The sequence below is a fragment of the Cyanistes caeruleus genome, chromosome 3 (genome assembly GCF_971803275.1).
Source record: "Cyanistes caeruleus chromosome 3, bCyaCae1.hap1.1, whole genome shotgun sequence".
Classification (NCBI taxonomy): Eukaryota; Metazoa; Chordata; class Aves; order Passeriformes; family Paridae; genus Cyanistes; species Cyanistes caeruleus.
Window position 1 is genome coordinate 76,188,080 of NC_141703.1, and position 20,323 is coordinate 76,208,402.

General features: G+C 35.5%; 1 protein-coding gene across 3 annotated transcripts in view; it reads right to left on the minus strand.

Annotated features, from left to right (window-relative positions):
- The window catches only part of CNTN5 (contactin 5), a 602,495-nt gene that overhangs the window by 222,688 nt on the left and 359,484 nt on the right, over positions 1-20,323 (minus strand). For 2 of the 3 annotated variants that reach the window (XM_023920615.2, XM_086882023.1), the window contains 2 exons: positions 10,751-10,969; positions 1,819-1,942 (listed from right to left, as the gene is read on the minus strand). In XM_023920615.2, coding sequence (XP_023776383.2) covers positions 1,819-1,942; positions 10,751-10,969 — 343 coding nt within the window. The remainder of the gene's footprint in view (positions 1-1,818; positions 1,943-10,750; positions 10,970-20,323) is intronic. The other variant, XM_086882024.1, reaches the window with a different exon arrangement.

Genomic DNA, 20,323 nt, shown 5'->3' on the forward strand with positions numbered 1-20,323 from the left:
GAATTAGGTGTTTTAGGTTAAATCTCTCCTTCCATGAGCAACAGTCAGGAAAATTTGTTTTTGAGGCTGCTGGCACCAATTAATGTCTGGAGAACTGAAGAAATGGATATCAAAAAACCATAAAACAGCCCAGGTTGAAAGGGATGTTAAAAGATCATTTGCTCCGGTGTTATATGGAAAATGGAGCCTAGATGAGGTAATCAAACATTTTGTTCATTTGCATCTTGAAAACCTTCATTGATTATTGAGGAGCATGAAACCTTGCCCCTTCCCTCCTCTATGTGGCTCCTTGTGAAAAAAGAGTACCTATCCTCTTTGTAGTCACCCTTTAAAATATGCTGAAAGTCTGTGTTTGTTGACTGCATTCCACCGGGAAAATGCAAAAAATGGTTAAATGAAGAAAGAAAGGAGATAACATCAGTTCTCTGCAGACAAAATTTCTACAGGAATAATGAGGTTGTCTGGGAGACCCAAATACAGGACTCTCTGGGGGTGAATTTGTGCCTTTTCCCCATAGTCACAGGCTATGTTTAGTGGACCAACAGCACTTTTGCAATATATGGAACTAATACACTATTGTTTGTTTGTTTTTTTTTTAATCAATGAATCACCAGCAGGTATCAGAAATTACACAAGGAATGTCCTTAAAGAAGAATGCAACATGGTTTTCATACCACAGAGTGAGGAATTCTTGCTATTGTAGTTTGGAGTATTTCTGGATATTCATTCCTAATCCCATGTTATGTTTTACTCACGCCTGTGCTGTTTGGGGGGGGGTGGGGGGAGGGGTTTTATCATGCATCAGATCCATTTAATGAGTCCATATGTTACAAAGAGGCAGATTGAGTGTTGTTGTGGTAGGGATGGCTAAGGATAGTACTGCTTCTGAATTTCTTCAAGTTAGAGAAATGCAAGAGTTGTGATTCAAATAACTAAGGAAAATTCAACCAGAATTCTGAGGAATTCACAAGTCAAATAAGGGTAAAAGGCAGAAGACAAAATGCAGAATTGATGATTGCCACCTATGACAAAACACAGTGAGAGTCCTTGTGTTCCCTTTGTATTTGAAGAATGACTGCGAGAAAATTTGAAGGGTATGTGGAATAAATAACCAACCATATGTGCCCCCAGCCCTTTTACATCACTGGTAATTTGCATAAAATATGAGCAGAGACAGATCTAGCAAATGGGTAAGGTGACTGCAACATACTGTTACCACCTGTAAGGGTGCACCATCAATAAACTGCACTCTGAGGTCACAGGAGTGATCATAGGCCTGAATAATGGATAACTGTGGCATATAAGTCTGTATGGAAAAATAAGCAACAGGTGATGGTTGCAGAGAAATAAAATGGTAGACTTGTGAGTGAAAAACACCAGATTTGACTCAGCCATTGTATCTTGTAGTCCAAAGTCACTTCATGTAATGTGCATATGCTTTGCTGCCTTCCCTATATATTGGGATGGTATTTTGTAGCTTGATAGATGTTTAGAAATAAACCCCAAAGGATTAAATATTTTGGTTTCTTTTCAGTTGTCACAGACAAACTTCAATAAACTGGACAAAAGAAGTCTCTCCAAATGGATAGAAATGATGCAGAGAGTACATAATTTGAAACTTAAAATACAGCTTTATCTTTAATCACTGCCACATCTGCTTCTTTCTTATTCATAATCATAAAAAGCATTCAATAGGAAAACCATTAGTGTCAGAGGGCTGTTTCTGTTGTTTCTCACCAAAATACATTGATTCTCAGAGCAGTACAGCAGGGGCTAACATTCTGAAAGCTAAAAAATATAAAATTCTGAAGCAGATACCTGTATGTGGGAGTAGGATTTCCACGTGCTTGACAATTCAGAGACACTTTCTTTTCCTCAGAATCAGTTGGAAAAATCATATCATCTGGCTCTTGTACAAACACTGGCCCATAATCAACACTCTCTGTGAAAAAAAGAAGTGCTACAGTTTAGGAAAGCTGAAAAAATGCAAATGTGTTATAGAATTTATATTGTGATTAAAGTATGTATGACGATATCTGTTTTCCACAGGTTCATGCTCCACTACTTCAGATGCTGCATTATAAAGCAACTATTAAAAGGAAAAGAAAAAGATAAAAATAAATATAAGAAATATTACTAAGTGAAGAATAAAGCACATAGTATGATTTAAGTGTTTTTTATACCCAAGAACGGCTTTCTCATCAGACATATTTTAGCCTGCAGTCTAGTGAGAAGCTCAAGACACTTAAGAGGAATTAACTCTGCTTATAGAGAGGAAGGTAAATAAATTTTTTCCTACTGCTTTCAGCAGCTTATGTCACAGAAAAGTAATACACAATTTTTCCCTTTATGTCAAGGAGTTGCTAAGAAAAATTACTTAGAAAATTAATGGCAAAAAACGGTGTCTGTTGTTAAATAATATATAGATAAATCTGACATTTAATTTTCCTCCATTGTCTTCTTTAATTTTGGCATGTACTGTATCTTGATAAGAATTTACATATCTGAACTAGTAAAGCTGGACAGACTCATAGAACATGTCTATGATTCCAGTTCATCCATATTATGAAGTGAGAAGTGTAAGCCTTCAGAAAAGAAAAAAGTCACGAGCAGAGTATTCCTGATCATGTTGGTCTGAATAACTAAAATTCTCACTGTGCACCAGAAGCCTGTAGAATTTTAATAATTTTAGACTTACTCCAGACTCTTGAATGATTTAAATGCATGGTGCTCTTCATCTTTAAAGCAACAGCCTAATAATTTTTGTGCAGAGAGACAATGGCATTGTCCTTCTACTTGCAATGGAACATATGGGAGCAGGATTTTCTCCATAAGTTGTAGAGTTTCATATGTTCATGTGGTAGACATCCTCCAGTTCTTACTGAGGACAGCACAACACATTCAGCAGTTTGCAACATCCTGCTCTTGGTCCCACCAACAGCAGCTTGAAGTGAAAAGGTACACCTGAAGACACAGGGCTTGGGCACTGACTTGAAAATTATTTATTACATTATTTTACCAACTCCAAACAACTTCCATCACATGTTATGGTTTCACAGTTTCGGGAACTGCAACCTTTATCATCCTAAGTTTTTAATTTATCATGCTAATAATAACCTTTGTCATATTATCTAAGACTAACAGCCTTAGAATATCTGGATAAACAGAAAAAGGTACATGGGGCTACAATGTGCAGGTACATGGGGAAGGGAAGGGAAGGGAAGGGAAGGGAAGGGAAGGGAAGGGAAGGGAAGGGAAGGGAAGGGAAGGGAAGGGAAGGGAAGGGAAGGGAAGGGAAGGGAAGGGAAGGGAAGGGAAGGGAAGGGAAGGGAAGGGAAGGGAAGGGAAGGGAAGGGAAGGGAAGGGAAGGGAAGGGAAGGGAAGGGAAGGGAAGGGAAGGGAAGGGAAGGGAAGGGAAGGGAAGGGAAGGGAAGGGAAGGGAAGGGAAGGGAAGGGAAGGGAAGGGAAGGGAAGGGAAGGGAAGGGAAGGGAAGGGAAGGGAAGGGAAGGGAAGGGAAGGGAAGGGAAGGGAAGGGAAGGGAAGGGAAGGGAAGGGAAGGGAAGGGAAGGGAAGGGAAGGGAAGGGAAGGGAAGGGAAGGGAAGGGAAGGGAAGGGAAGGGAAGGGAAGGGAAGGGAAGGGAAGGGAAGGGAAGGGAAGGAAGACTTGGAGTCTGAAAAAGCATAAGAAATGTGGGAGACATAGGTCTCTCCCCACATGCAAGGTTTTGAGATGCAAATTTCCATGTCTTTAAATTCTTACATTTGGGGTTTCTCAACTCTCTTATCGTACAGTAAAAAGATGACATAAGACCCCAATATGCTTTTCAACCTTTCTTTTTAATGACTACACACTTATTATACACTTCAGTTTTGTCTTTTTACACTACTATTCAAATGCTAATTTTGAAGACACCTATATTTCCAAGTGTGTATGCTTCTGCTGGAATAGTTTCAAATAATTAGCCTGTCAATTTGTAAAGTCAGCAAATAAGAGCAGCAGCAATTAGTAGTTTCACTTTCCCATAATTTTCCAGTTTATTAGCCCTACTTGTAAGACTGTGTAAAGAGTGTGGATTTCTGTTTTGCATATTTATATTACTGTGTAGGTACATTGTTTTGCTTGGGTTTATTGGCAGAAATGTGTTTTCTTGCACAAATATCTGCATTATTTAAAAAAATAAAACCACAAACTAAACAATCACAATAAGTGATTTCTGATGTGTACTGATATTATTGAATTTTAAACAATAATAATAATAATATTTAATAATATAATACAATAATAAAATAAATAATAAAATCCAGCAATAAATTTTGAGAAACTCATCTTAAAATGCCAAGGGGGAAAAGGATTCAGCTTGCAAAACTTATTCCAAAGAAGTGTTGGTACAAATACAGTGTGTGGATTGTTTCTTATAATTTGGTCACCTGCTTCTGGCATTGTACAAAAGAAAATACTAATGAATGTAGGTGTAAATAAACAGAACTGACATTGAGCTAGAGTTTAGAAAAAACGAGAATTAATTAAGGATAACAAATCTAAATCATGGCTTTAGATTTAAGTGTTATTTCATGGAGCTAGTAGGCATATGGATAGAGTGTATATTAATGAAGATTAATGATTTTATCTTCTCCCTAGGAGGGACTCTGTAGACAAAATACAGTATCACAGTCTACGACTGCTGGAAAGAAAGAAAAAGATGCAAGGGTAGGTGCAGGACCAGAACATGGAACACTCTTATCCTCTCCCTAAGCCACTCAGACAGAAATTTCTGCAGGTTTTGACTCAGCCATAGACCTTAGGACAAGGAAGCACCTCTGGACACCATGGTCCCACAGACAGCTGCAGACTCCCCTTGAGCCACAGAGAGGGGAGCAACCCAACCCCTCTGTGTGACCTTGAATTAAAATTTTCTGATTCATGAACCATTGGCTGGCTCTTCTGCATTGTGTGGTCTTCTTGGGGAAATATCCTTGACTTTATTCTTATTGCCCTCAGTTTCTTAGTATATTTATGTATATATCTTTGTACATATGGATATATAAGCTATATGTTTACACACACACACACACACAAACACACACAGAGTCTCTTACAGTTATGTATGTTTTCTGATGCCTTCAGGAGTCCAAAGGCATCAGGTTTCTTTACACTCATTTTCTAGCTATGACCAATGCTCTTAAACAGGATAATACTTTATGAGTGTGCATGGCAGGATTTGAGCTCCACACCTTATTTTTTTCTCTTTAACTTTTCAAGAACATAAAATCAATGAATATTCAACATACATGTTAGCATGAATATATTTCAATTTACTATTATGATTTCTCAAGGGAAATATTTCTGTTCCTCATGGAGATTTTTACTAAATAAGATACAGAAAACTGGTTGCTTTAAGTGCTATCTTATTTAAGAACAGTGATTTACCAGAGGGTCCTGGGAATACAGGTGTTCACTGGAACCAGCAGTGGTAGAGCTAGCTTGTGGTCCCCTTAAAAAGTTCTAAGTTGCCATTTTCAACCTGGGCAATTAAAAACACTAAGTGCTTTCATTAGGATTTACTATTTAAACTGGTGTCATCCAGAAAGGCAAGGATATGGAAAACATTCAAAATATAAGAAAAAAATCCCTCTTTTAAATTCTTGAATATGCTTCAGACCAGCGCTTCTATATTCTTTGAGGGCCGGCATTCTCCTTACAACACTTCTGCACTTAAATTTTCTGGAACATGTGACTTCTTAGTACCAAGTATTTTAATCCTCATGGGAATGTAAACTGGAATCAGTATCTGGCGAATCAGACAGTAGACAAAATGTGGTTTCTCTCTCTTATCTACAGACATTCTTTCATACTTTCATTCTCTCCCTCAGTTACTGATGAAAAAAAATAAAAAAATCAGTTGTTTAGTTCTTCTTGATAAGCAATGCAGATATCATAACAATAAGCTGCAGATGAGAATGAAGTTTCCTGTACTTTAAATCATGTAGCAACTGAAATAGCGTAATTCCTCAAAAGTTGTTTTCTTGCCACCAATTTTGATAAAATTCCGGTCAATTAATACACTGAGAAAATGAATTAATTCCTGGCACCATAGGAACACAGAGGTGGGCAGGAAAGAAACATGACCCTGTTCAAACTCCTCAAAAATTGGAGCTGCACTGGCACTATTACTTTTAGTGTCTCATAATTCTAAGTGCTGTACTTCTATAGAAGAAAAGAAATGAGGATACTGTAAAGGTTTTCCTAAATAAGTACCCTCCAAGATGCATAACTGGCCTAATCAATCATGGAGCCAACTTCTCAGTCAGGGCTACTGGTGGGAGGAAACAGCAGACACATTATGTGAGGGGATACGATCAGGCAGCCTTTGTATATTGAGGAAGGAAGTATTCCTTCAGGTCTTCTCCCCTTTCTCTGCTCATGTCCCTCTGGAAGTACTTTTAACAGGACCAGGAAGAATGTTTTCCTATTGCTCTATTTTCCACCCTCATGTTTCCAAGACTTCTTGAACCCTTGTAGAGATGGAAGAATTTCCTAATGAAAAGCTACACAAGGAATGTAAAATGATGGAAGTTCTAAAGCAGCCTAAAATGTGGCATCACTAACAGACCTTCCATCCCAGAATACAGATGATTGTACTCTCTATACAGAGAAATGTATCTATCCAGAAAAGCACTTACTTGACACAACACAGACCAAACTACATCCCAGTGATCTAGGTATTAATGTGTTCAAGACACATTAAGAAGGTTGAATAAATTGTTGTTCATAAGGCCATATATGCTGCTGAAATCTGCATATAAGAAGACGTAATTAAAATTAAACAAAGTTGTTTCATTTCAGATTGGTCCTACAAATTGAAAGATTCTTTTTGCTATAGGTGGATCACACTATGATGCTACTCTCTATCAAACTTGATTTTGAATTTCTTCCCTTTTTTGGTTTACAGGTTATGCTTGTTGTATGAACTTCAGGTGATGACTCCAAAGGATCATCTGATTACCTTTGTTATCATGGAACAAGACTGTTTAACCTGTTCAGTAATTCAGAAATATTTTAGATGTATATTCACACTGATTTAAATGGAAACTTATTGCTTTGCCTGGATGAAAGCTAGAAGCTATTTTGTTTTTTGTATAAATACTGAAAAAAAATTATTAACTTCAGTGTTAATATTTATTTTACAAGTAAGTCCTATGATATAATCTTTCACCTTTACTCCTAAGAAATAAAAAATACTATTCATTTTAATATCACTATCATATGTCAAAATATTACATATTTTCAAAATTTACTTTAATATAATAAAAAAGAAGCCCACAAATTCATCAAGGCAAGACATGTTCCGATTGTTAAATCCCTGTGTAACATATTTTAAAATAACAAAGGTGGCTGAAATTTACAATAATTATATTGCTTATTTAGAAGCAGAGACACAGACACACACATATATATATATATACACACATATATATACATGTATATTTGCAACATATATTTCTAAAAAACATTTTAATTTTTAAACTGTGTTTCAGTCAACTTAAAAGCTGAGAAACTTTGAGACAAGCTGAGGTTGATACATGTGCCTCAAGGTATGTACATTGATTTAGGTGTGCTGCAAGGTGGAACATTGTACAGTACATTCATTATTAAGTTTATACTGCAAAGATTAAATTATTTTCTCATATTTTCAGATTTATCTTTTCTGAAGCGTGTTTATTTGCTTATTAAGCAAGACCATACAAGACTTTACTGTTGCTTGAAAATGTTTGTTCTGTGGTCTGAAACAAATAAATCTGTTCTAAATTTAGCTTATAATATCTAAACCACATATGAATCAATGTTATCAAATGTTTCTAGCAATGGAAAAAAATTAGTAGGTTGTGTCTATAATTCAGACTGATAACTGCTGAATCTGACAGATGGTGGGGAAACAGGGACTGTAATTTTACAAAAATTAGATTTGGATCTTGCATATCTTGGGGTTCATTGATTTAAACACTTTCAGCAGTGACACACACTGTTCTTAATTTTCTTGTAAAATGGGTCTAACCAAAGATGAAAGGACAAAGAGATGCCCTAGTCAAGGTTAAGTTCAATTATCTTTACTGCAGCAATTCCAAAAGTTTTTGGAACAGTAGGAAAATATAAGAGTTTGCAGTTTTATGATTCTTCAAGAGTATTTAATGAATAATTCATACTTTCTATTCACATTTTTTAGTCATGACTTTACACATTGATACATAGTTTGAAGAGAAGCACCACATTGCCTTAGCTGCATGTTTATGCTAAATAATTCCAAATAGTTTAAAGTCAGCAGTGAGCAGTGAGCATAATTCTTTTAATTTAAGGTATCAGGAAACACATGTTGAATTGAAAGTGCAAATGAAATAACATCAAGTCAGTATAAAAGGACTTTATTACAAGCCATGTCAGGTGTTTGAGCATGTCTGCTGGGAAATCATTTGAGAAGTCGCTTGAGAACTGGTATAATTCAGCAGCTAATAGAAGTATTTTTGGGTATTTTTTATGGCAAACTTCACTCCTGAATTTATGAAATATATTAGACATTTGAATTATGAAAATTCTCCATTATAATAATATAAATATGTTTTCTCTCCTCTTAAAAACATCCTCTCATTTGAAGCAGTGGAGTCTCATTACCACAGGATGCTGTACTATTGATGCTGTACTATTTCATCATTAGGAAGCCTTGGCTAGTAAACATGGCCACTTAACTCTATCATCACATAGCAGTTATAGGATGATAACTAGAATATCTTAATTTCAAGACCTGTAAAAATGGAAATTAAAAAAAAAACCTCAAAAAAATACTTTGAGGCCAAATCAAAATCAAGAAATTTAGTAATATATGTAAGTGTAATAACAGATAATTGAAACACACACTTATTCTGTTTCTAAATATCAAAGATATTTATTCAGGCATCAAGTTATTAACAGAACTGAGAGAGGTTTAGAAACAAGTAACATTCAGCTGCCATAACAAACGTGTTCAAGTCCACCTAGATGATGTAGATTATCTTACTTGGTCACGTGCTGATCTCTTCTAAATACAGTGTCATACCTATGTTTGTGCTATGCAGGCACTTCAGATAATCAAGGGCTTTTAAAACTTTATCAGGTGACTCAGATTAACCTGTTTCTACAAGTGTCTACACAGCTGGATACACCAAGAGCTGTAAGTGAAATAAGTCTCCTAGGGCTATTTATGTAGTCTTTAGAAGAGTGGTGCTCCCCTCCTCTTGGTCAAATACTCTCTTCTTTAGGCTTTATGAGGTATGGCCCTTTTACAATTTTGTCTCCAGTCAGTGGTTTTTCACCTGCTCTTGAAAAACTGATGAATCTCAACTGCTGAGCTGCAGTGTGGTCCCAGTGCTTTGAGAAGAGCCATGATTGCTGACCTCAATCATAGATCATATCTGTGGTACGATGATCATCCCTGAGGTATAATCGTGCTTTCTGGAGATGTCCAGGATTTCTAGTTCCAGCTTGTACTATATTATTCAATTAGTCTGTATTTTCTGCTTTCTCCTTCAGTCTTTAGATATTCGTGCTGTAGAAGATCAGCATAACAGACTGTAGTTCTAATAATAGATATTAATTTTAACCTGCTCTTTAAAAGTTGTCAGGGAGGAGTTATCAGTGTCTGGTGGATGGGCAAAAACAGAGTTCACTCTAGTCACTGCTTAAAAGAGTGTTACAGTGGAAGGACAAATGTAGAAACACTCCCCTATTCCAGAAATGGTATCAAACAGAATTTATCTGTTGACAGGATCAAATTGTTTATTTTCTAGATCAAAATTTATTCAGGGAACATATTTATGTTTGTATATATAAGCCATTTTTCTACACAAACCATATGTATACACCATTAACTTTCAATACATGTAAGGCATTTTCCAGGGGAAAAAAGACTTTGCTGAGAGAAGAAATAACCTGTTATCACACTCAAGATATTGTGTGAATTTCATTGAACTGCGAGTTTTTAATCACAATTCTTTCCTCTTTTATATCCTTAGACTAATATGCTTATGTATCCTCTAATCTCTCCCTCATTTGCCTTCTTTTCTTTTCTTTCTTTCTTTCTGACTTTCTTTTTTGACTGCAATTAAGGTAATCATTGTCACTAGAGAAATGCTATTAGAAATGTGGCTTTTAAAATGAAACCAAACATGGGAAAATATGTATTTTTACTATGAATTATTCCTTTAGAGGTTAATATCACACCAGAAACACTATCCAAGCATGCACATAAGTACATGCATGACAGAGTTGACTACAGAATAGAATACAGAATCTATTCTACAGAACAGATAATTTAGAGAAAAAGTAGTTTTATAAGATTTACTCTTCATGTTTAACTTATATTATTAACATTCATGATTAAATGAAAAAAAATTCAAAGGGTAAAAAAAATATTTATAAAAAGTGGCTTACATTTTGCTACTAGGTGAAATTGTGCTGTAATGGAATTTTAAATCACTGGTTTGCTATTTTCATGTAGCAACACCTGCATAAAACCATTTTTGCATAGGAATCTTTAAGAAAGGATATTTTAACTGGTGACTTTAAGGCTGTTCTGAGAACCTAAAGGAAAGCAGCTCATTTACACTTTGTGACATTTATTAAAATTCGAAGATATATCTGACAAATAGTGAAGTAAGCTGACAAAAATGTACTGATTTTGAAAAAAGTTTCCAAGTTTTATAGGGGGAAGCTACACTTACCATCATGTTTGAAGGTCTCTGAAAAGTGGTAGAGGTTTGTTGGGGAGTGATAATGTTGTGCAGCTCCTCTCCAGCCTGGTGAAGATACACTTCCTAATGAAGGACTGCTTAATCGTGGTCTGTTCTTTGAATTAAATGAGGCTAAAGATGAACTACCAGATTTGATTCTTAGGATAGCAGCATATGATGTGGGGAGACCAGGAACAGCTTCTGAATATTCTGGAAAAAAATAAAGAAAACCTAAGAAGTGAACACTGAATAGAGACAAAATCTGTCACTTTGCGAAAGAATGTTTAGTTAAGCAGTAGAAAAGTTTTATCCATAAAAGGAGAGACAGAAATATCCCAGGCTTGATGGGAGACTCAGCTTCTGAAAATAATCGTGTAGCAGCACAGAGCGCTAAGAAAATTTCCCAGCAGCTTCACCACAATATAAAAATCAGGTGATTATTAAATTTCTTTCTTATGGAAACATCAGTTTTCAAAGTTTTTAATTTTATTTCTATGACTCTATATTTCTATCTCATAGTGGAAAAGTGTCTGCCAGGCCACCATCTTTCCTTCACTTTGTATGTGCAATGCAGAAATACTGACTGAAACTAAATATGCTTCTCAATTCAACTGCTCTGCAAATCAAGCAGGTTGGTTAAATGGGCCAAGAGTACCTGTATTCATAATGCCTTTCCAAAAACATATATACACTAGTCACCTCCTCTGCTGTCTCTTTAAGTTCCCTATTTTCCTTTTCTGTATCTATTTAAAATGTCGGTGTTTACAAATAAAGAATAGTGCCCAAGTTTTCTGTCCCTGTATAGTACCAAATATAAAGAAAATAAATTACATTATAATAGATTAAAAACTATAACTCAGGACCTGCAGGAACAAAGCAAGCAGAAGTAATGAAAACAGTTGTCTTGAAAAGGCAACAGTATTAAGGAGGTGAGAAGAGCATTCAAAAATATATTCACAGAGGTGAGCAAAGGGATCCAGACTGTACATCCAGTGCCTATGAAGGAACAGATCTTTTGCAGGATAATTGGAAGTGTCTGGAAGAAAAAAAATCACTGTTCTGTCATCTCTGGTGGTGATAAATACTTAAAAACCAGACATACTTTTCAGATTGGCATAACATGTAATATTTGTCATTTTTAGGCTATGACTCCCCTGTTTTTTTGTGTATGTAACACAATGAGCCACTCTAGTAAATAGGATTCAACAACACTGAAATAGTTCTGGCAACTTTTTTTTGCCAAAATAATTTGTGCAGACAGTTTTGTGAAATGAAGTTGTTCTGTGTTGCCTCATCAAGCTAGGAAGGCTGCAATCCTTCTCCCACTTAAAAAGAAAAAAAATACTTTTATAATTCCTTGTTATTTGGCAGAGTGGGGAACACTACTTCTGCAGTGTTCTTTTCAGGGTTTGAAAGAACGAAAGAATCAACAAGATCTCAGGTGGCATGAATGAAAAGTACCATGGGAAGAAAGAGAAGGAAAGTATACAAAAGTCACTTGACATAGCAAAAAGGTCCTGAAGTAATGATAGTGTTATGTAATCTGTTTTCTGACCTTCTATGGTATAATTGCTATGTTTGGCTGGGATTAGCGATCAATGTGAAATTTCACCCTGACTGCAGCTGCTGTTTTATGCTCACAGGGACGCTGTATCTGAGTAAAGTTTCTCTTGTAAAACATAACTGGAAATGGTTAATAAATTATACATAAGGAAATATTTCTTGTTTTGTTTACTGTAAATCTGTAGCCTGTGATCGTTACTGACAACTACAGCAGAAAACACTCTTACCTGGAAACAAAACCTACTTCCTAATTCGAGCATTCACCTTCAGAGATTTAGACTTCTGACATGCCTAGTTACAGTGGCTTAATTAGAATATATTTTTATTGGAGTACTATTTACAGTAAAAATTATTCCTTTAATTTGGTTTGGATTAGACTTCTGAGATTTGGGAGAATAAATTTATATATTCCATTATTTAAGTACATAGTTAAACTGCTGGAGAATAGATATTACTCTCTAATATGCTTTTTCACTTTACCAGTCTACCCTAAAAATCCTCGAGAAATTTCATCAAAACTACTATGGGTACTTCTCAAAATGCTGTTGTACTTGAACTTCAAAATCAAATTATGTTTTCCCTAGCCTCATTCTGAGACATAAATTAAGAATCTGGGATGAAACATCCAAAAATTCCTTCAACTGCAAGAAGACACAGATAAGGAAGATATAGGTCCAAATGGTAAGGATACCAAGCAGCTAGAAACCAGCCACAATAAAATCAGTGATTTGGGTTAGCCTTCATATTTCTTTGAACTAGAACTACCAGATTTGTAGTCATTTTAACAGTGCTATGACATTTTTAAGAGAGACTATTTTTTTTAATTCCTGGTGCACATCTTCTTAATGGATTACCAACAACAAACTGATATGAAATAATTTTGGTAATTTTTTTAGTGAATCTGCATCAACTCAATAAATTATTCATGCATCTCTTATTATTTCCAGCACATAGTGTTCTTCAGTCACATTGGTAAGATTCAAGAAAAAAAGGAAAAAAATGATGCCATAGGTAATAGAGAACTTGTCTTCCACTGATTACTGAGGGGTTTTTTTTTGCTTTTAGAAAAAAACAAAAAATATTAATTACAAAGTAATGTGAAAGAATTTTATTCCTGTAAGTTGTAATATCTATGTTAAGTTAAATTCAACTTTATTTCATGTGTGCTGTTGTGGGAGAACAAAGCTGACTCTGAGGGAAAGGCAAGACAGCAAATGTTTACACAAGTTCCTTGGGTACAGTCCATGGATACAAATATAAGCAATAAGTAATACTCTGTTATATTTTGTTTTAAATGGTACAGCATAACTAAAAAAAAAAAGTTCAAACAATGATACACAGTAATTTGACTAAAATACATTCTTTCAACAGAGAAAAGTGACAAGGCAAATTCATTGACTCAACCCCAAAATTTCTTTGAAAACTGTCTTTGTAATATTTGAACTTTATAGAGACTAGAGGATTCAGACTTTTGGTGTGATGTTTTGTTTTCCTTTATTTCTTTTTTTCTATAAGTGACTCCTGGTCAGTTACTAACTCATTGACATTTCTCAACTATCTAATTAAAATGTAGACTATCTTATAATACTTGCAAATGTGACCTTCATTTGTGTATTTTTGTGAGCTAGCATGTTTAATCAAATGTCACTAAGAATGATAACCCATTTTTTGCATTGTAACTTTTAATTACATCGTTTCAATGGAAGTGTTCAGTCTTCTAAGCTTATGGAAATATGTACATTAATTCTGTAAACTGGATTGTATCAGTGTTGCTCAGGTCTTTAAACAGAAATATACTTTCTGCCCTGTTCTGTGCAGGCACATTGGCTTCCTCTTAGACTGCTCAATGACATGTAGCTGGGCAATAACCTGGAGAGAGATGCAAGAATAGCAGGAAGCTGTGTTGATAAGGTGTCCATCTAGATCATCTCCTATGAGAACTAGGATCACTACTAAAACACAGCAAAATGTGATTAAGTAATGCTTTTCTGATAAAATTATATTAACTGTAACCAAAAAAAAAAACCAAAACAAACAAACCAGACCTAGCAAAACAACAAAACATACACAAAAAAGCCTCAGCCAAAAGCCAACCAACCAAGCCACACACAAGAACCCCCCAGAACTAAGTGGAAGCCAGTAGATTTCTCAGGAACTGGTTAGTTCATCTGATCCTCCTCTGTGCATTTCCCACTGTGGTGGTTTAGTTTATCTGAGAGAGATTTTATTCTGAAGTTGCTATTGTATCCCACTTATCACTCAAAGCAGTAGACATTTTTTGACATTGCATTGTCAAAATCATCAAAATCGAACAAACCATGAGAGGGAAACCTTCATTGGAGACCTCATTTTAAATATTTGGATTCTGGATACCCACACATAAGGTAATGAGGCTGGGCTCGTTTTACAGGAAAGGAAGAGGAAAATGGCTTGTGATAGGACAGGCAGTCTCAATAAACAGCTACTTCTGGCCACAGAATGTAAAGGAAAGTAAAATGAATAGCTAAGATGTCAACATTTCGATTTTTCAGACGTCAGTTGTCTTAGTCTTAGAATTATAGAATCATAATTGTTGGAAAAGATCTCCAAGATCACCAAGTCCAACATTTGACTTATCACAAAACAACTAGACCACTGCACTAAGGTCTGTATCTAGTCACCTCTAGAGACAGTGATTCCACTGCCTCCCTGGGCAACCCATGCCAGTGTTTAACCTCCCTTCCAGTCAAGAAATTCTTCATGATGTCCAGTCTGAACATTCTCTGATGCAGTTTGTGGTTGTGTCCTCTTGTCCTGTCACTAGTTGCCTGGGAGAAGTGTCCAAACCTGATTTTGCTACAACTTCCTTTCAGGTGGTTGTAGGGAGTGATAAGGTCCACCCAGAGCCTCCTTTTCTCTAGTTCTCTCATCATAAATCAGTCAAGCTTCATATGTGTCTTTTCTGCTCAAAATATTTCGTTCTTCTGCAAAGAAGTGAAAAAATAAATTTTTCCAATGAAGCAGTGGGGCATGGCTTAGAAGCTGGATGTTCTTAAGGAAATTATGTTGGTGACCTTCATCAGCCCTTTTCACCGCAGATATGATAGCAGGAGAAAGAGGGAAAAGTTACGTATGTAAGGTGGTCTTTCTTTGGAGAAAGACCACCAAGATTTTGCCAAGTCTGGCAAAAATAATTCAATCCAAAGATTGTTCTCTTGAACCTTTCAGTAGTCTGCAGTTCAAGGAAGATACATTATAACTTAACTTGAAAATCTGCAATAGCCTCACACTTTATAGAATTTGTCTTTTTCTTAGAAATCTGGTCATACAAGGCACCAAATTTAAGAACATAGAATATCATAGACAGACATGGGAAAAATAATTAGGGATATATTTTATTTTACTTTAAAATAACAAAGAGGAAGTGATTTGAAGACTTAAAACACTGACTGAGAGATAGTAAAGAATATTTCCAGCGGCTATTAGCAATTGAGTCAACATCTTTGGAATATTATACTGTTACAGCTAATTTAAATGTCATGAATTTTTATGAGGAATTATTTTGATTAATATAAAGATGGTTTTGTAGAGTTAGTCATTACTTCCTTTCCTACTCAAAAAACAATCTATTTTTCATCTTACTTCCACTTCATACTCATAATTCAACAAATAGATTACTCAATATATACCCAATTATTCCCACTTTGCATCCAACGTATGACATACACCAGAGCAACTAAAATGTACTTTAATACAGAACACCTTCCACTAAAGAATGCTTCCGACTGCAGTAATACAAATAATAAAACTAATAATATATTCCAATTATAGAACAACATTTGTCCAAAGTAAAGTGGTTTTGAACAGAGAAAAGTGCTTGGGTTTATTGTTATTTTTTTTCTATTGAAACACTTAATGGTGTCTCTTTTAAAGCACACTAATGTAATATACAGAATAAAATGAGTTAGGGTGTGTTTTGTGCCATAGCGTAGGCTTCAAACACAGTCCTTATGTTCAGTGAGTACTTTGCACCATTTTTTGAAATTCACTGAAGTCATGTAATGAAAAGTGCTTTTTGGAAGTAAAAAATATAAAAACACTTTGAAGACTCTTTTAATGATCATATTGAAGAAAAATTTAACTCCAAAGAATAGCAACAGACTCTTATTAATTAGCATATTCCATCTATATCAACATTTATTACTTCTGGTTTTCGCACTCCCAAAGACCACAGGTTTGTCTGACGTTTTACCAACACATGGATTATTTCTGACTGTTTGTCTAATAAAAAGGAGTTTTAGGCCAACTTTTCCTGAAAAATGAGACTTAAAGCAAACAATGTAGGTAGCCAAGGGCATCATCATTCCATGCCACCCAAGAAATACTGTGTAAGGATTAGCTTATTTTAAATACCTTGTGATCTTTGACCTGAAAGAGGGGTGCTATTGACTAGGTGTAATTTGTTAACATGTATGAACATGTGCACTGACTCCCATGTCGGTTTGGTTTGTCAACTTTTAGATATATTTCACTCTAGTACTTCTTCAGGTGCTTTCCAAATTATATTTTTCGGCTCAAACATGATACATATTCTCTAGGAGGGAAGCATGGAGCATTACTAATGTGAGATCCATAGATTAGCCTACACTGCATGCTTTTAATTGAAATCTTAACTTATTTTCCCAGTGGCTGATGATCATCAGAGTGAGCTGTCAATTCTGAATGTGAAGGGAGAGACCAGTACTAAAGGTCAACTATTTTAGCACAAATCAATTAAAATAATTAGATGGAGAGAAATCCTTATTTACATCTCTTCTTTTCTACAATGATATGCATATCAATGTTAGGGGGAAAATAATAGATTAATCCACAACAAAGAAGATATTTGTAACTGACTATTTTAATGTAAAATGTAAATATAAAATATAAAATAACTTGACTGATTTATTAATACCATCCTCAAGCGGTCAAAATCCTAATAATCCATTAAGCAATCAATCATTTAGCAAAGGAAACAATGTAATATAAGTGTTTCTGTTCCCTAGGATACACATCCTTACATATTTTTGGTGTGTTTATGTGTCCATTGGAAACACAGCGTTTCATCCCCTTTAAAACATCTCTCTCCAGGTTAAAAGCTTTTTTTTTTTTTTTGAGGGAGATAATATATTCTTCCCCACCCTTGGCTCCTCCTGTAGCTCTTTGTGGTTTGCTCTAATGTTTGCTAAATATTTTACAGTGCACTCTCTACCCTGGCTTGCATCTTTGAGACCTTTCTGTGGCTCAGTCTTCCCTCAGGAATCCTGTGATTTAATCACTGGATGTACTGCCAATGTAAACAACTATTGCTAGCAATTAAACAACTCTTACACATATGGAGTGAAATTCATTCTCTGAACAAATACTCTTGAAAAAAAGTTTGTAAGAATTTTTTTAATATGAAAAGTGTGTCATAGGGTGACTTTAACATAGCTTTGGGAGCTAAGGAAGTTGAAGCTGCTGGTGGCTGATGGGAGTCTTTTCTCCTGACCAATTATCAGTCATTTCTAAGAATTGACAGCAGTTTTGACCATTGAAAAGTGAGATCAACTTGTGAACCGCCCCCCTTAAGAGGTAAAGCCAGAGCTCTCTTGCTGTCTTTGTGTTTCTGGCTTCTGACAAGGTAATAAGGCTCTGTCTCGGCCTCCTCCCCCCTCTCCAGGCTGGACAAGGCCGCAGAGTGAGGGGGGCGGGGGGGAGGAGAGAAATGGAGCCGGCCGGCCTGGCTTAGTTTGTAGTTATTGCTGCTAGACTGAAACCTGAGACAATGAGCACTTGCAGCTTTTCCAAGACTTTAATTCTTTTACTACCTTGATAAAACATACAGATTACTCCTTTTTCCCAGAGAGACAGAGATAGAGAGACAATCAACATGAAGAAGACATCATAAAACCATCAAAGACAGTGAAGAAAGAGTTAAGTTTTAGATGGGGAAGAGAGAATAAGGAGATGTTTTATAAGCTGAAATATTTTTCTGTTAAAGCTATGGAGATGGACAATAGTGTTCTGAAAAAACCTCCTTTAATTTATGACAGAGTATATTGGGAGGAATGGAATGTTCAAAGTGTGGATTTTGAGCAAAAGAGTAATTGTGATACAGTGAGGTGCTGGAACAGAGTGAGGCAAAGTAATAGTTGAAGATTTGAGGCCTTGAGAAGCAATGAGAAAATTTCTGTTTCCAGAGAAGCTCACAGAGACAGATGAAAAGAACTTTTGCCTTTGAATAACTCATCCTTAAAAATGACATCCCTAGACTCATTGACCTATACACACCTCAGAGTGATGTGAAATGGGAGGAGTGAACTGATGACAGATTTCTGGGCAGCTGGCATCAGAAAAATAGAAAGCTATAACAGAAATATCTTTCTTGTGAGAAACTCCATAGATTAGCAGAAGAAGACTTCTGTTTCTCTACAAAAGCTGATGAAAAGACTCTAGCAGGAATTGTGCCTGTTTTAAACACCAAAGTTCCAAAGTTTTTTGTCTCTATGTTGTCATGTGAACAAGGGAATGGTGGGTAGTGGGGGGATAAAAGGGTTTTTTGGAGGTTTATTCTAGTGTTCTTATTCTTGTAGTTTTGTTAATAAACTTTCCTTACTACTTTTAAGTTCTAAGCCTGTTTTGCTCTTGTTCTAATCCATATCTCACAGCAAGAAATAAGTAAGTTTTCTAGTAATTTTTTTAGTTACTGCTTTAAAACCACGACATTTATTTGGTGTGTTGGTCAGGAAAACGAAATTGGCAAATCTAAACCACTACAAAGTGGCACCTAGATCCACAGATTGTTAAGGAGGTAGTATTTTATGTCACATCTGAACTGTTTTTAAAAATAATAAAGAAAATAAAATTAGAAAATCCCCACCCTGTTATGATGGACATAGTTCTGCCATCCTCCTGCATGGAAACAGCAGTGCCGTGCAAATGTACATGCCAAAACAAGTCTCGTCCTCTTGTCTGACATGTACCAATAGAGAGGAAAGACATAAAGCCTTTAAAACTTCAAAAACTGTTCCAGGATTTGCAATGAAATAGAGTTCACTGTGCAGGGATTTGTATTCTCATAGGTAAAATCCATAACACAGGAACATCTGCATGCTATGAACATCCCACAGTCTCTCCATGTGATTCTTGATTCTTCTTTATTCACACTGGTTGGTTTTAACCACAGGATCTGGTGCTGGCTTGTGGGCATTTCCAACTGCAAACCTGTTTCTGGGGGTGACCCTGGCACCCTCAGTGAAGTGTTTGCAAATGCCAAGGAAAGCCATCAAAAGGATGCAGCCACTGAGACAGACTTGCAGCTCCTTGAAGAGCACAGACTAGAGCTGTTCACACAGTTCATCACAATGAAGAAAAAGAGAGGCTGTACAGATGATCTCCAAGAGTGAATTATTTCAAGACAGTAATAGGAGCACTAATATAATTTCCTAATGCAACTGTTTTGTCACACAGAAAAAGTGACAAATGCAGTTTAATAAATAGCTAGCTGGTGGTTTCCTAGACTTTAGAAATGATGACTTTCATTTTTAAGTTCAGAAACAGGTTTTATGGATGTATGGCTATTTTTAATAATGTTGCATTTTCAATAACTTTTCAAAAATCAAACGATCCATTTTATAGGTGTCAAAAATATCAATAACATATAGGTGCCATATATATTTTTGGTAATTTGTAATTATTGTTCCTGTATATATCTATTATAAAAAGTTTAGCATATTTGAGCAAACTGGACAAGGTATATGGATTTGTAGTGACTAAGAATAATGGTTAACATACAAGAGGGAAAATATTATGTGTTACATATAAAAAAGTTGGCAGATTATAACTGCTTTACATACTATACATACAAGTAATAATACCAGCATTACTGAGAAACTTCACAATTTTATTCTAAAAATAAGAATATTTTTTTATTTTTAAGAGAAAATTCTAATTTTAAGGATAACGGAGATGTGCATGCTCAAATGAAGAGCCACATTCAAA